The sequence below is a fragment of the Castanea sativa genome, chromosome 1 (genome assembly GCF_040712315.1).
Source record: "Castanea sativa cultivar Marrone di Chiusa Pesio chromosome 1, ASM4071231v1".
Classification (NCBI taxonomy): domain Eukaryota; kingdom Viridiplantae; phylum Streptophyta; class Magnoliopsida; order Fagales; family Fagaceae; genus Castanea; species Castanea sativa.
Window position 1 is genome coordinate 76,770,734 of NC_134013.1, and position 12,459 is coordinate 76,783,192.

A 12,459-nucleotide genomic window follows, 5' to 3' on the forward strand; every position below is an offset into this window, starting at 1 on the left:
ATTTTTGTGGTTGAAAATTTGACATTAACCCAAAATTTATGTTATTATATATAATATTTAAATTGGGGAAATTAAACTCTATTTCAAATATATTTTTTCTTAGATTTCAACGATAAAACACTTTACCAATAGAGCCATAATATTTTTTTTTATACTTATTATTATTATCTTTGATGAAAATTTGGTTCAATAATTTTAAAAATAAAATACAATTTACTTGCTTATTGTTTGGCTGCATCATAATTTAGTTCACAAAATTTTAAATATTATCTTTGAACCCATAAATTTTGGAATAAAATAAAAATTTTAAGGTTTCGTCTAAATTAATAAATCTTACATTATGTTTACAAACAAATTACCCTCACTTCGATTTGACTGGATCAAAATTTAGTTTCACAATTTTTTTTTTTAATTGTTACATTTTGATTCTCTATGATTTGGATTAAAATGCAATTGTTAGGAGTACTTTAGGCGCAACCTTAAAAAATTAATCCACACTGAAATTGTGATAATATCAACCATAAGAAAGTACAATTTTATTCTTTTTACAAATGAAGTATAATCAGGCCAGATGGGCCATGCTCAGCAAAAATTCCACAAACCTCACCCTAATTTTCAGCCCAAAAAAAATAAAAAATAAAACCCGCTTGTCAAATATTAAACCCAGACCGATCCACTTTTTGTTTCTATAAATACATTAACTTGATCTCTATACGATACTTCCAGGATTGCAGGCGGCTTAGTACTGTTCTTACCTTAAACCCTAATTTCGATCTCAGCAAAAACCCTAGCCCCCATCTTCTCCCACCACTCTTCAACAACCCCCAAAAAAAGAAAATGGTACTTTCTCTCTCTCTTTGTGATATTAACTAAGTAAATAGACAATCTTCTTTGTTCAATATGGTTGTTATTTTTGTTGTGTTTTGCAGACTGGAGAGGCAGTGAATCCAAAAGCCTACCCTTTGGCCGATGCGCAGCTCACAATCTCAATAATGGACATTGTTCAACAAGCCGCCAACTACAAACAACTCAAAAAGGGTGCTAATGAAGGTCTCTTCCTTTTTTTTTTTTTTATTAATGCCTTTTTGTGAAGTTTTTGAAATTGGGTTTTCTTGAGTTTCATTTGATTTGAGCAAAAAAGTAAATTTGAGAACTTGGTTTTGATTTTTAATGCTGTTTTGGTTGTTGGGTCATATTTGTTTTCTTTTTTACTGACATGGGTTTTGCTTTCTAATGGGGGTTTCAGCTACGAAGACATTGAACAGGGGTATTTCTGAGATTGTAGTGATGGCTGCGGACACTGAGCCACTTGAGATCCTTCTTCATCTTCCACTGCTTGCTGAAGATAAGGTAGTTTTCTTTTCCTCAATCACTGTGTGGGAAATGAACTTGTTTTTTTAAGTGTTTAATATATGGTTATATGGCATGCGTTTTAGTTGGAAATTAGCTTTAGCAAATAGTTTCTTTTCATGTACTTACCTTTATTTATGTACTTGTGGATGGTCTGTATTACTTTGCATATTAGTCATTGTTGTCCTTTTGGTTGATTTTATTTGGACACTTGCAGTTAATGAGATGCAATTTGAAATGTTGTAGTGTCTTTGAATAGACAACTTAATTCATAAGTGTCTTCTGGTTTATGATTTTGATTTGTATGGATGTATGTGGAGGAAAGAAGTTGTAAAGCTTTTGGAATGAGGTGGTGTAGAAAGTAAGTGTGAGAAACATTCATTTGGTTTTTCTAAATATAATTAGTGGTTTGAATAAGGGTACTCTACTCCCCTCCACTCCCCTTCCCTCCCCCTCAATCCAGACAGGACCTTAAAGCATGGGGCAATTGTTCTCTTTTCTTTTATTTGGCTATATTTCTTGTTTTTGTTTCTTATTTGAACAAAAGAACCTGTCTCCCAGTGAATCCTGAGCCTATGAAAGTTTGGCCCCTAAGTATCTACCTTTTATGGACTCTTAACATGCTGTACTTTGGTTTACCTCATTTAAAATCTTTTAGTCTTCACAGGCTCTTATAAACTGAGGCAGTCAGTGGATAATATTTCATTAATTAAACTAGTCAAAAGGCATGAAGCTTCCTGGTGTTTCCAATGGAGATGTCTAGAGTTGAAATCTCCCCTGTCCCAACTGTCAAATTATGAAAAGAAATACCCATTAATCAAATTTTTTTTCTATTAGTTAGACTAGTATTGTTACAAGATGAATGATAGAGACTTTGGAACAAGATCTGGAAGGAGTATATTTTTGGATTTATGACGGTAAATGTTTATAAGCTAAGTGAGCTATTTGTAATTCCTTATATATGAATGTAATATGTTCAATTTGAAGATATCACGCGGTTGGAAAAAAATGCCTTCTCTAAAGTCAAGTTTTTTGTTGGACAAAATTTCTTTCTAAACTGGTTTGGAGGGAAGTTCCTCCACTCCACTACATGGCAACTCAAGAAACTTCCCATGTGTACTTTTAGTCTCCTTACCTGCTTAATAGTCATTTTACCTTTTTAAATGATTTAATGAATCACTTGTTTATTACACATGAATGGTCCTATAAAGCATCACATAATGGGTTGGAGATTCTTTCAACTCAGTTTGGAGAAAATTTTTTCCCAGGTTTGTTAATGTTGGATTTATCATGCTTGAAAAATGGATCTAGAGAAGCTTCCTGATGGGCTACTAGATTTGTGACTCTTAAATGTTTGTGTTGCCAGGTTTTCACCGGTGGCATATGTTTTTCACTAATGTGGGCATCTAACTTGATTTTAAATGCTTTCATTTGTTTATAAATAACAAAACTGTATACATAATTAAATATTGACTCATATCATTGTCATAAGCTGTACTCTGGAAGAGAATACTGACTGGTTGGTTTTCTTTAAGGGTCATTTGCTTATCTGTACACACAAACTTTTTGTGACTTCTAACATGTATTGGTTATGAACATGCAAAACAATTAGACATTTGCTGTTGATTTTAGAAAGATTGCTATTGGAATCTGTTTACAAAATAGAATAATTCATGAATTGTCTAGCACATTAGCATATGCAAACTATTAGCAGTCTTGATTAACGGCAAACCTTTCATCCTGGTCATATGACTAATGAAGAAGTTAACTTTGGATACCTGTCTTGTTTAATTTGAGCTGGGTCTTAGCTCTGAGATTTGAAAGAAGTGCCACTACCTATCCCTGCAGTTCTTTCATGTCGAGGACATGGAGCTTGACCTCAAGATACTCTGTTTTGCTTCCCTAAGCTAAATACTAGACTTTAAGAATTGAGTTTTAAGATTTTATAGCTACAATGTAATCGGATTTTATTTTCTTTGATTCCCTGAAATGTGTCCTGATCCATGTTACATTTCATTTCTATTTGAATTTGGTAGAATGTACCCTACGTATTTGTCCCTTCCAAGGAAGCACTTGGCCGAGCTTGTGGAGTCACCAGACCTGTCATTGCCTGTTCTGTGACATCAAATGAGGGAAGCCAATTGAAACCCCAAATAGAGCAACTCAAGGTAGTTGTTGTTCTAATTGCCTTCTCATATGCTGTCATGTTTAATTTGTGTTTTGTGTCCTTTCTTTGTTGAAATTTGGTTGTGGATTCTGAGATTTTATTTGTGAAATGTAGGATGCCATTGAGAAGCTCTTGATCTGAAGCGTTAGAGAGCATATTTTCGGTATGATGGGCTTCTTGGATCATAGTGGACGCTCCTTTAGAGGCTTTGACTGATGAAGTTGTTGTGCTACTAGTGACCTATATTAAGATTTGATCTCTATGCAATTGGAAAAAATACTCTTAAAATGTATCTGCTAGGTGTTTGGTTAATTGATGCTTTGATTAATGTTAAACCCTGCTTAATGTGATTTGTTTGCTTTTTGGCTGTAGTAGTTTAAGGAATCAATGAGCATTCCTTTTTGTTTTTTCGTTTTTCTTTATTCTCCCTTACCTGTCTCTTTCATGCTATTGATTTGATCAACTGAATGTGCCTCTTTAGTTTTTGAAACATGGGTAGGAATTTGATGGAAGGGTTTTGGTTCAAATTTTAGAATTTGATAGGGTTTGTCGGAATCTTAAACACGATCAATATTTATACAAATCATAGAAGTTTTATGACCCATACCTTCCATAGGTCATATCTTTCCTGCCATTTATCTTCTACTTCCTTTATTTTTGGGTCCCAAAATTAGAGGAGAGAGGAGATTCTTATTGGGGATCTTAGCATTATGAGGTTTGGATTCTATTGATCGATGGGTTTCTCATGATCTTATACCCAAGCATTATGAAAATCTAATACCAATAATCCTACATATCTCTAATCCTCCGCAAGGGATGTGACTCATTTAACTTGCTACATTGGTAAGGAAGAGTTTGTCAGATTTTCTCCACAATAAGAGGCAATTCCGCATTTGGCTAGCAAGTTGACTTAATGATCATTAAAGTAAAGCCTCGGAGGGAAACTAGAAAATGGTTTGGGAAGGCTTCGGGAGAAGGGGGATGTCCACATATATTGTCTGGTGACAACTTATAGATTCAAAATCGCTAGAATCGATTTTTTTTAAAGATGGATTATACACCTTGCCAAGGCTATGAGATGGGGCTGAGCCTGATTGAATCTTGATCTTTCTTTGAAATAACATGGGTAGTCTGAACTTTTTAAGCATATGATTATTCGTCGGGTGGGTATAGTTCTTTCATTCCACATACGCTAATGATGACGGAATGAGTATTTTAGTTGGGAGGGGCAAGATTAAAAAGACAAGATTGTAAGCAAAAATTATTTTGAAAAAATTAATCAACATTTATACAAAATAAATCTACAATATTGATTACTTAATTTAACAAAACTAATAAATTCATAGCTCATAACAATCAACTCAAGTGATTAATCTAAACACAAAGTTTAAAATGTAATTTGATTACTCAAAATAAATCAATGTAAAATTGTGTAAAGTATAGCAATATACTTGAAAAGTTGTATGCTTTAAAAAAATTGTGTAGAATTAAATTTTCTTTTTCAATCTTCAAATTTTTTAAAATTTGGATTTCTAGCAAAAGCTTAGTCTTGAAAATGTGAAAGAGTCAAGAGACGAAGAGGAGAGGATGAGTGGAGGGATAGAGGCATCAAGGATTTAGTGTTGTGAAATAAAACATGTGTAGTTTTTTTTCCCCCTAATTTTAAATTTAAATTATAGAACCAATTACTTTAAGTTTTAGATCAATTTGATTTAAACTTAAAAAGTGTCATGACATGAGAAACATGAGTATTAATTTACCTAAACAAATATCAAGAAATATTATTTCTTTCTTGGGGGGGAGGGGGGTTGGTGTAAGGAAATATAAATTTTTTTCTAAAAATCCTACAATATATGAGTTTTGGGGGAGGTCTATGGGGGCAATACCTCCCCTTGAGTGTGTTGTACTAACTCTTGTAATCGATAAGTGGTAATATTTTGTAATTTTGAAAGTGCTAGAACATTAATTGTATATATTCAAAAAGTTAAATAAGCTTTTGTAAGACATTTTTCTATAGGTGGTAACATTTGTAGATGACAATTTTGTAAGAAATGACACCTATAGTCCTTTTAGATTTTTTTTTTTTAAATCTTTTGGTTTGTCTTTATAAGACAACTTTTACCATATATTGCCATACACATTTTTGTAAGAGCAACGAATTATAGATCTTTATATTTTCATAGTTTTCTCTTTGTGTTTGTAATTGGTATGGCTATCATTGTGTGCCACAACTCCCAAGTCCAAATACAAAGGGCGACAGCATAAGCTCAGTAATGTTTTACTGTTAAATATGAAAATGAGAGGTAAACATCAACAACCAAGTGGGCGTGCCGGAGTGGTTATCGGGCATGACTAGAAATCATGTGGGCTTTGCCCGCGCAGGTTCGAATCCTGCCGCCCACGTTTTGCTGTTTTTGAGTCAAAATCATTTTGCAGTAGCATGCATGCATCCTCCTCTCTTCTCACAGCTTTTTTATATTGAAATCATTTGGCAGTTTATAAAAGCTTCGTTTGAGACTATTAACAAGTTTGTTTACATGCACCCTCAGGTTGAGCTTCTTCATATATTCTGTACCTAAATTGGGTACATTACTGAATGTCACTTTGTTTAAATGACTAAACAGTATGCATCCATCATGTTCATGTGTCTGCTTAAATAAAGCAATTTTTTCCACAAAGAAAAGGAGAAACAATCATGAATTCCATTCAAACAATTTTATGTAAAAATTTAACCCTCCAAACTGGAGGGCTCCTACCTGTCTATCTTATACGAGGTTATCTTGCAAATGCTCTCTCCCTCTCTTTCTCTTTCTCTCTCAAAAATTTCATTTCTAATCCTATGCAATCTGCCATCCTAAATATCTCCTCAGTTTGTGGGTGGGACATGTCACCTGACGAGAATTTATACAAACACAAGGAACCCCTAGCAACACTAGTATCCACCCAACTAAACCCTATTTCCTTCTTCACCCCTCTTTCTCTCATTCCTTTTCTAATTTTGGCTACCTTTTCCCAGTGCCCCTTCTCAGCATACAAGTTTGACATCAGCACATATGAACCTGATTCCGTGGGCTCCATCTCCATCAAAGCATCAGCTATCCTCTCACCCATCTCCACATTACCATGTATTTTACAAGCCCCAAGCAAGCTTTGCAGCACTGACAATCCTGGCTGTCCTGGAATCTGACTCACCAAGTCCTCCGCCTCCTCCAATTGTCCTGCCCGACCCAACATATCCACCATACAAGAATAATGCTCTGGGGATGGTTCAATTTGATATTCTTTAACCATAGAGTCAAAGAGCTGACGGCCCACATCTACCATCCCCTTTCTCCCACATACGGTTAGTATAGAAAGGAAAGTGATTGAATCAGGTCTTACCCCTTCCCTCTCCATCTCCCTGAAGAATTTTATCACTGATTCGTAGTCTCCATGTCTAGCATAGGCAGAGATTATTGCAGTCCAAGCAAATTGAGTTCTTTCAGGCATCTCACAGAAGACTTTTTGAGACTCACAAATGTTCCCACGCTTTGCATACATGTCAAGGAGAGCACCTGACACAATTGGGTCTGTGTCAAGTCTAAGTTTTATTAAATAAGAGTGGCATCGCTGGCCTTGTTTCAAAGAAATATCCTCAGCAGCACCAATTGCACTCAAGGCACTACCAAATGTGTATTCATTTGGCTTGGACTCTGTGATTGCTGAAAGGAATGTGCACAGAGCTTCTTGAGACAACCCATTCTGAGCATATCCAGAAATTAAAGCATTCCATGATATGATTTCTCTGTAGTTAAGCTCCTCAAAAATCTTTAGCGAGTCTTGCATGGCCTCAAACTTAGCATACATGGTAATTAGGCTATTGCAAACATTCGGTTCTGACAAAAAGCTAGTCTTTGTGCAAAAACCATGAATCATTTGGCCTTCTTTGACCAATGTCTGGATTGATATAGCATGGATCAATCCAATAAATGTAACATCATTTGGATATACTCCATCCAATCTCATCTCATTAAAGAGTGACACCGCATCTTCTTCATTTACAGAAATTATTGTAGTCCAAGAGACTACATTTCGATCATTCATGATCTGAAAGACTAATTTTGCATCTTCAACGACCTCGCACTTTGAATACAAAGACATCAAAACATTACAAACCGAAACATGTCTCCCATACCCTGTTTTAATAATTAAACCATGCATCTGTCCCCCTAGCTCTAAGTTTCTTTCTTGACCACAAGCCGAAACTGCACTAGTAAATGAGACATGGTCAAGCTTCATCCCTTCTCTCACCATTTCAATGAATGTAAAAATTGCTTCTAATCCGTGATCTCCCTCCTGAGTGTAGCCTGATAGTATTGCATTCCACGAAACCAAATCTCTATTTGGCATTTCATCAAACACTCTTTGAGCTTCCACTAACTGTCTGCATCTTGAATACATTGATATAAGTGCATTCCCAACAAAAACTTCACAATCAAATCCAAATTTCATTGCAAGGGAATGCAACTGCAACCCAAAAAGAAAACCCCCATCATCTGAACAAAATGCAAGAATTGTAGTATAAGACACTGGATCGAAAACAACCCCATTCAAATTCATCCGAAGAGCAAAACTCAATGCGTCCTCACTCTTTTGCAACCCCGAAAGCACAGTATTCCAAGAAACAATATCGGGATCAATCAGATTCTCGAAGATACATAAAGCCTTTGCAAACTGTCCAGATTTACAATACATATTCATCAAGGAATTCGAAACCGTAATGTACGAAACAAGCCCAGAAGAAACAGAAAAACCGTGAATTTGGCACCCGGGTTTTGGGTCTCCCTGACAAGCCTTGAGCGCGAGCGCCACAGTGACGTGATCAACATTGTCGACAAAACCCAATTGAAGATGCTTCTTGAAGATGTCAAGAGCTTGAAATGGAAGGGTTTTGCGCAAACAATTGAGCATGGAACGGTTAGTGGAGGCAGCGTTTGGGTGAGGAATTTGATCGAACATGTGGTGTCCATGTTTGAGTGAGTGAGAGTTTTTGAGGCTAATTGACCGTGGCTTGGCGTGAAGGACTTTGAAATTAAGTTGGCGGGTAATCATGAGAAAGCTATTTGGACAAATACGATAAAGCTCTTTGTATTTTGTTTACTACAATAATCAGTCCACACGTGTGAAGTAAAAGAACCCATGCACACGTGTAGCAAACATGGGCCAATTCTGTGTTCTATTCAATTTATAGAGTGATTTTTAAGTCAAACCCTCTCAAGAGCTTCCCAAACTATTGGGCTGAATTGCACAAAGAGCTATCAATTCAATTGTCTATGTGACTTTATTTTACCAAAATTATCTAACATGTAGAAACTTGAGATTCTGGCTTGCCTGCCAAGTTTTAGTTCAATTGGGAAAAGTTTAAATTGGTTTGAAACAAATTTTCTCCAACAGTCTACGTGATGATTGTACATATATTTTTAGAGTTTTAAGCACATGATTTTTTTAATGAATAATATAATTTGTTTAAATAATATATTTTAGACGATCTTACGAGTCGTTACATAATCGATTAGAAGAGATTCTCAATTTGGAGGAAAACTTGGTTCAATTCAATTTATTTTAAAACTAGTTCTACAATTACAACAGCAGTAGAGGGGCACATTCTAGAGAGTCCAATTGCCCTTTGGTCATCTACAAAAAGGTTTCGTTATAAAGGAAGGGCATTGCTAGTATTATGTTAAACAGTCCATTTTGTCTCTTCATATCTTGACCAACATATCATTAACCTTGCGGTAGATGTGACGAGGACATATTATCCATGATGAGCTTCATCAAGGTTTTGAATTTTGTTTTGAAGACCATTCCAGATTAACAATTGGAGCGTAATATTTCGGTATCGGGCGGTGTGTTTTAGTACATCGTTTTGGGATTTTGCACTAGATATATATACACACATATGTACATAATTTATATATTTAAAATTTCATATTTCATTATATCTAATTAACCAAATCAAAATTTAAAATATGATATGAGAATAAAATAAGTCAAATAATGAACATTGGGTTTCAATATTTGAAAAAATCCAACACAATTCATAATATCCCGGAATAGGCTGGTATTTAGAGATTGGAATAACCGAAATTCATCTGAAACACTTAAATAGTCCGGAACAACCCAAAATTTAGACCGTAATGGAACAGGGGAGTAAGTGCACCAGATTAAGCACCAGAATAGAATATTCCGGCCGGGACGAAATGAAAGTTAAAACATTAGGCCCCACACTAAGTGGGTTGTTTGGTTCATTTTTCTTTCTCAATTTTTATAACTCATAACTCAAAAAACTGAGTTAGAGTTGTGGAAAGTGAGAACAACTTTTTAAAGTTTTCAAGTAATGAAAATGAGTTGTGATGGCATTTTTTAATTTTAAATGACAATTTGGTAATTAAAATGAATCCATGGGAGCCAAAGCAAGCCGGGACACCAACAACTGTCCTTTTCTTGCTTTTTCTTTTTTTCCTCTTCACTTTGAATCATCATTTTTTTTTTTTTTTCAGACTGGTGATTCTTTCTTTCTTCATCGTGCTGACCACAACACACACTTCACTGGATCTTCCTTCCATCTCAGGTGATTCTTGTTGAACATCTCTTTCTTTTATTTTTTAATTCATACCTCTTTGCTGCTGGGTTCTTGATGTGAAGTTATTTGGATTTTATGGTTACATTTTTGTGTTTTGGGGGGGGGGGGGGTGTTTATGGATTTTATATGGTATTTTTTTTGGGCTTCTTTGGCTGTGAGTTTTGGAATGGGGAAAATCTGAAAGGGAAAAATTCGAACCATAGGGAAGATAGAAAGGTTCGCTCTGTTTTGTGCGATTGCTGTTGGGTTTGGATTGGTGGTGGTTGTTGTGTTTTGTGCGGTGGCTGTTGGGTTTGGGTTGGTGGTGGTTGCTATGTTTTGTGTGGTAGCTACTGTTGTTACTGTGGATTGTATTATTTTGTAGTTGAGTTTGGCTTTTTCGGTTCTTCAAAAATAGCCGTTATGAGTTTTCTAACATGTGGATTCCACCAAATGAGATTTTTGAAACCAAAAACCAAATGGATTTTGGGTGCCGAACAGTGTTGTGGAATGAGTTAAGAGAAAATAGGACATTAAAACTAAGATATGAGAGTGAGTTAAGAATTATGAAAACTTCAATATGAATTATGAAATTTGAGTGGTGCTTAAACCAAATATGGCCTAAATTACTTTCAAATGATTTTAATCTTCATACATATTATTATTATTATTATTATTATTATTATTATTATTTATTTATTTATTTTTTTTAACCATAGATATTCTCATTGAGAATGTGATAGTGGCAATTTTGATGTTGCAAAATTACTTTCTTATTTGGTTGGAATAAATTTTCAGATCATCAATAAAATTACTCTCTTATTTTGAAAGGCTAATTATATTGTTGCTTAGGTGTAAAGAAAGAAAGAGATGATACAATAATCTATATCTATATATATAATAATAGGTAAAGTAGAGATAATATCCAATTAAATATTAAATTGAAATTCAATTAGAGTCTAATTTTGCGCCATGTGTCTCATCTAATCTAAATTTTAGAATTTTGTGCTAAATGCATTAATTTAGTGTAAAAATTGAATTTAGAGTTTAATTTTGAGCCACATGTCCCATCTAATCTAAATTTTTGTGCCAAATTAGTTAATTTAATGTAGAAAACGAGAAGTCCAATAAAATAAACCATAAAAAACATAATCATATAACTAAAAAAAATTCAAATTTATAAGTCATATATATATATATATATATATTAATAGGTAAAGTTTAGAGAAAATTGAATTAGAATTTGAAATTATAATCCAATTTTGCGCCATGTGTCTAAATTTATGTTGAAACTACATCATAATTATCCATTTAAGCTTGTGCCATGTGTCAACTTAAGTTTTTTAATTTTTGCGTCAAGTGAGTTAATGAGTGCAAAATACTAAGAATCTAATATTAATAAACAATAAATTTTTTTTTAAAAATCACATATACTCAATAAAAATCACCATAGGTTTCTCAAAAAATAAATAAAATAAAAATTACCACATAACAAAAATCATTACACGTTCTATCTTATTAAAAATTAGAAAAAAAGTGATCATAAGTAGTGTGAGGACCCGAGGACCTAAGAACCCGAAGACCCGAAGAGAGGAAGGCCAACATTTAGAATGAAAGATGAGGTCTCTCCAGGTGTGCCCGAAGATGAGGTGGCATGGGCGATAACTAAATAAGGGGCATGTTACAAATATCTGGTTGTAATAGGCTGATTTGGAAGGTTGCGAGGTTGCATTAAATGCTGGGCAACAACCATTCTGGCCGCATTAATTAGCAAGCATCTCCTTTATCCGTCGCATTAATGTGGACATGACCTGAACAGTACGGGATGCAAAGTGGAATCTTGTTCCATTGCCGACGGACAAGTGTCACGGGAAAAGGACCGCAGATTGCAAGGTGTAAGGCTACGATGAAAGCAAAGCATAGTATAAATAGGAATCAAGAGATTACGAGTGGAGGGCTTTTTGTTGTTGAACCCTCTCTACCAAATGTATTGTATGAGGACTTTTAAGTGAATAGAGCAGCAGGAACGTTTTGAAGTATTTTATGAGTTTTCAGTCCTTACAAGTAGTATTAAGTTTATGTAAGAATTTTAATATGTGACTAATTACGTTTACTTTAAAAAAAAAAATTGACTAATTATCTATATTTTATGATAAAATTGTGTTTAATTTTAAATGTATTTATATGTATGCATGTGTTACATGCTTTAAAAAAAATTAATTTGACTAATTATTTATATTTTTATAATAAAAAATTTGTTTAATTGTAAATACATTCATGCGTTTGCATGGAGTTACATGCTAGTCTATATATATAATAAAGGGCAAAACTTAGGTACAGT

At 34.3% G+C, this 12,459-nt stretch overlaps 2 protein-coding genes and 1 non-coding gene across 3 annotated transcripts; 2 read left to right on the forward strand and 1 right to left on the reverse strand.

The window, feature by feature from the left end:
* The first annotated feature begins 688 nt into the window (after positions 1-688).
* On the forward strand, positions 689-3,933 carry LOC142614096 (uncharacterized). Its single transcript, XM_075786645.1, has 5 exons — positions 689-840; positions 930-1,050; positions 1,247-1,350; positions 3,387-3,518; positions 3,632-3,933. The coding sequence occupies exons 1-5, from the start codon at positions 838-840 to the stop codon at positions 3,656-3,658; spliced, it is 387 nt and encodes a 128-aa protein (XP_075642760.1). The 5' UTR covers positions 689-837; the 3' UTR covers positions 3,659-3,933.
* A 1,905-nt stretch (positions 3,934-5,838) lies between these two features.
* Positions 5,839-5,920, forward strand: TRNAS-AGA (transfer RNA serine (anticodon AGA)). The gene has a single exon. It is a non-coding gene; the product is annotated as a tRNA-Ser (tRNA).
* A 252-nt stretch (positions 5,921-6,172) lies between these two features.
* Positions 6,173-8,689, reverse strand: LOC142622145 (pentatricopeptide repeat-containing protein At4g32430, mitochondrial). Its single transcript, XM_075795581.1, has one exon. The coding sequence runs from the start codon at positions 8,606-8,608 to the stop codon at positions 6,293-6,295; it is 2,316 nt and encodes a 771-aa protein (XP_075651696.1). The 5' UTR covers positions 8,609-8,689; the 3' UTR covers positions 6,173-6,292.
* Between the last annotated feature and the right edge of the window lie 3,770 nt (positions 8,690-12,459).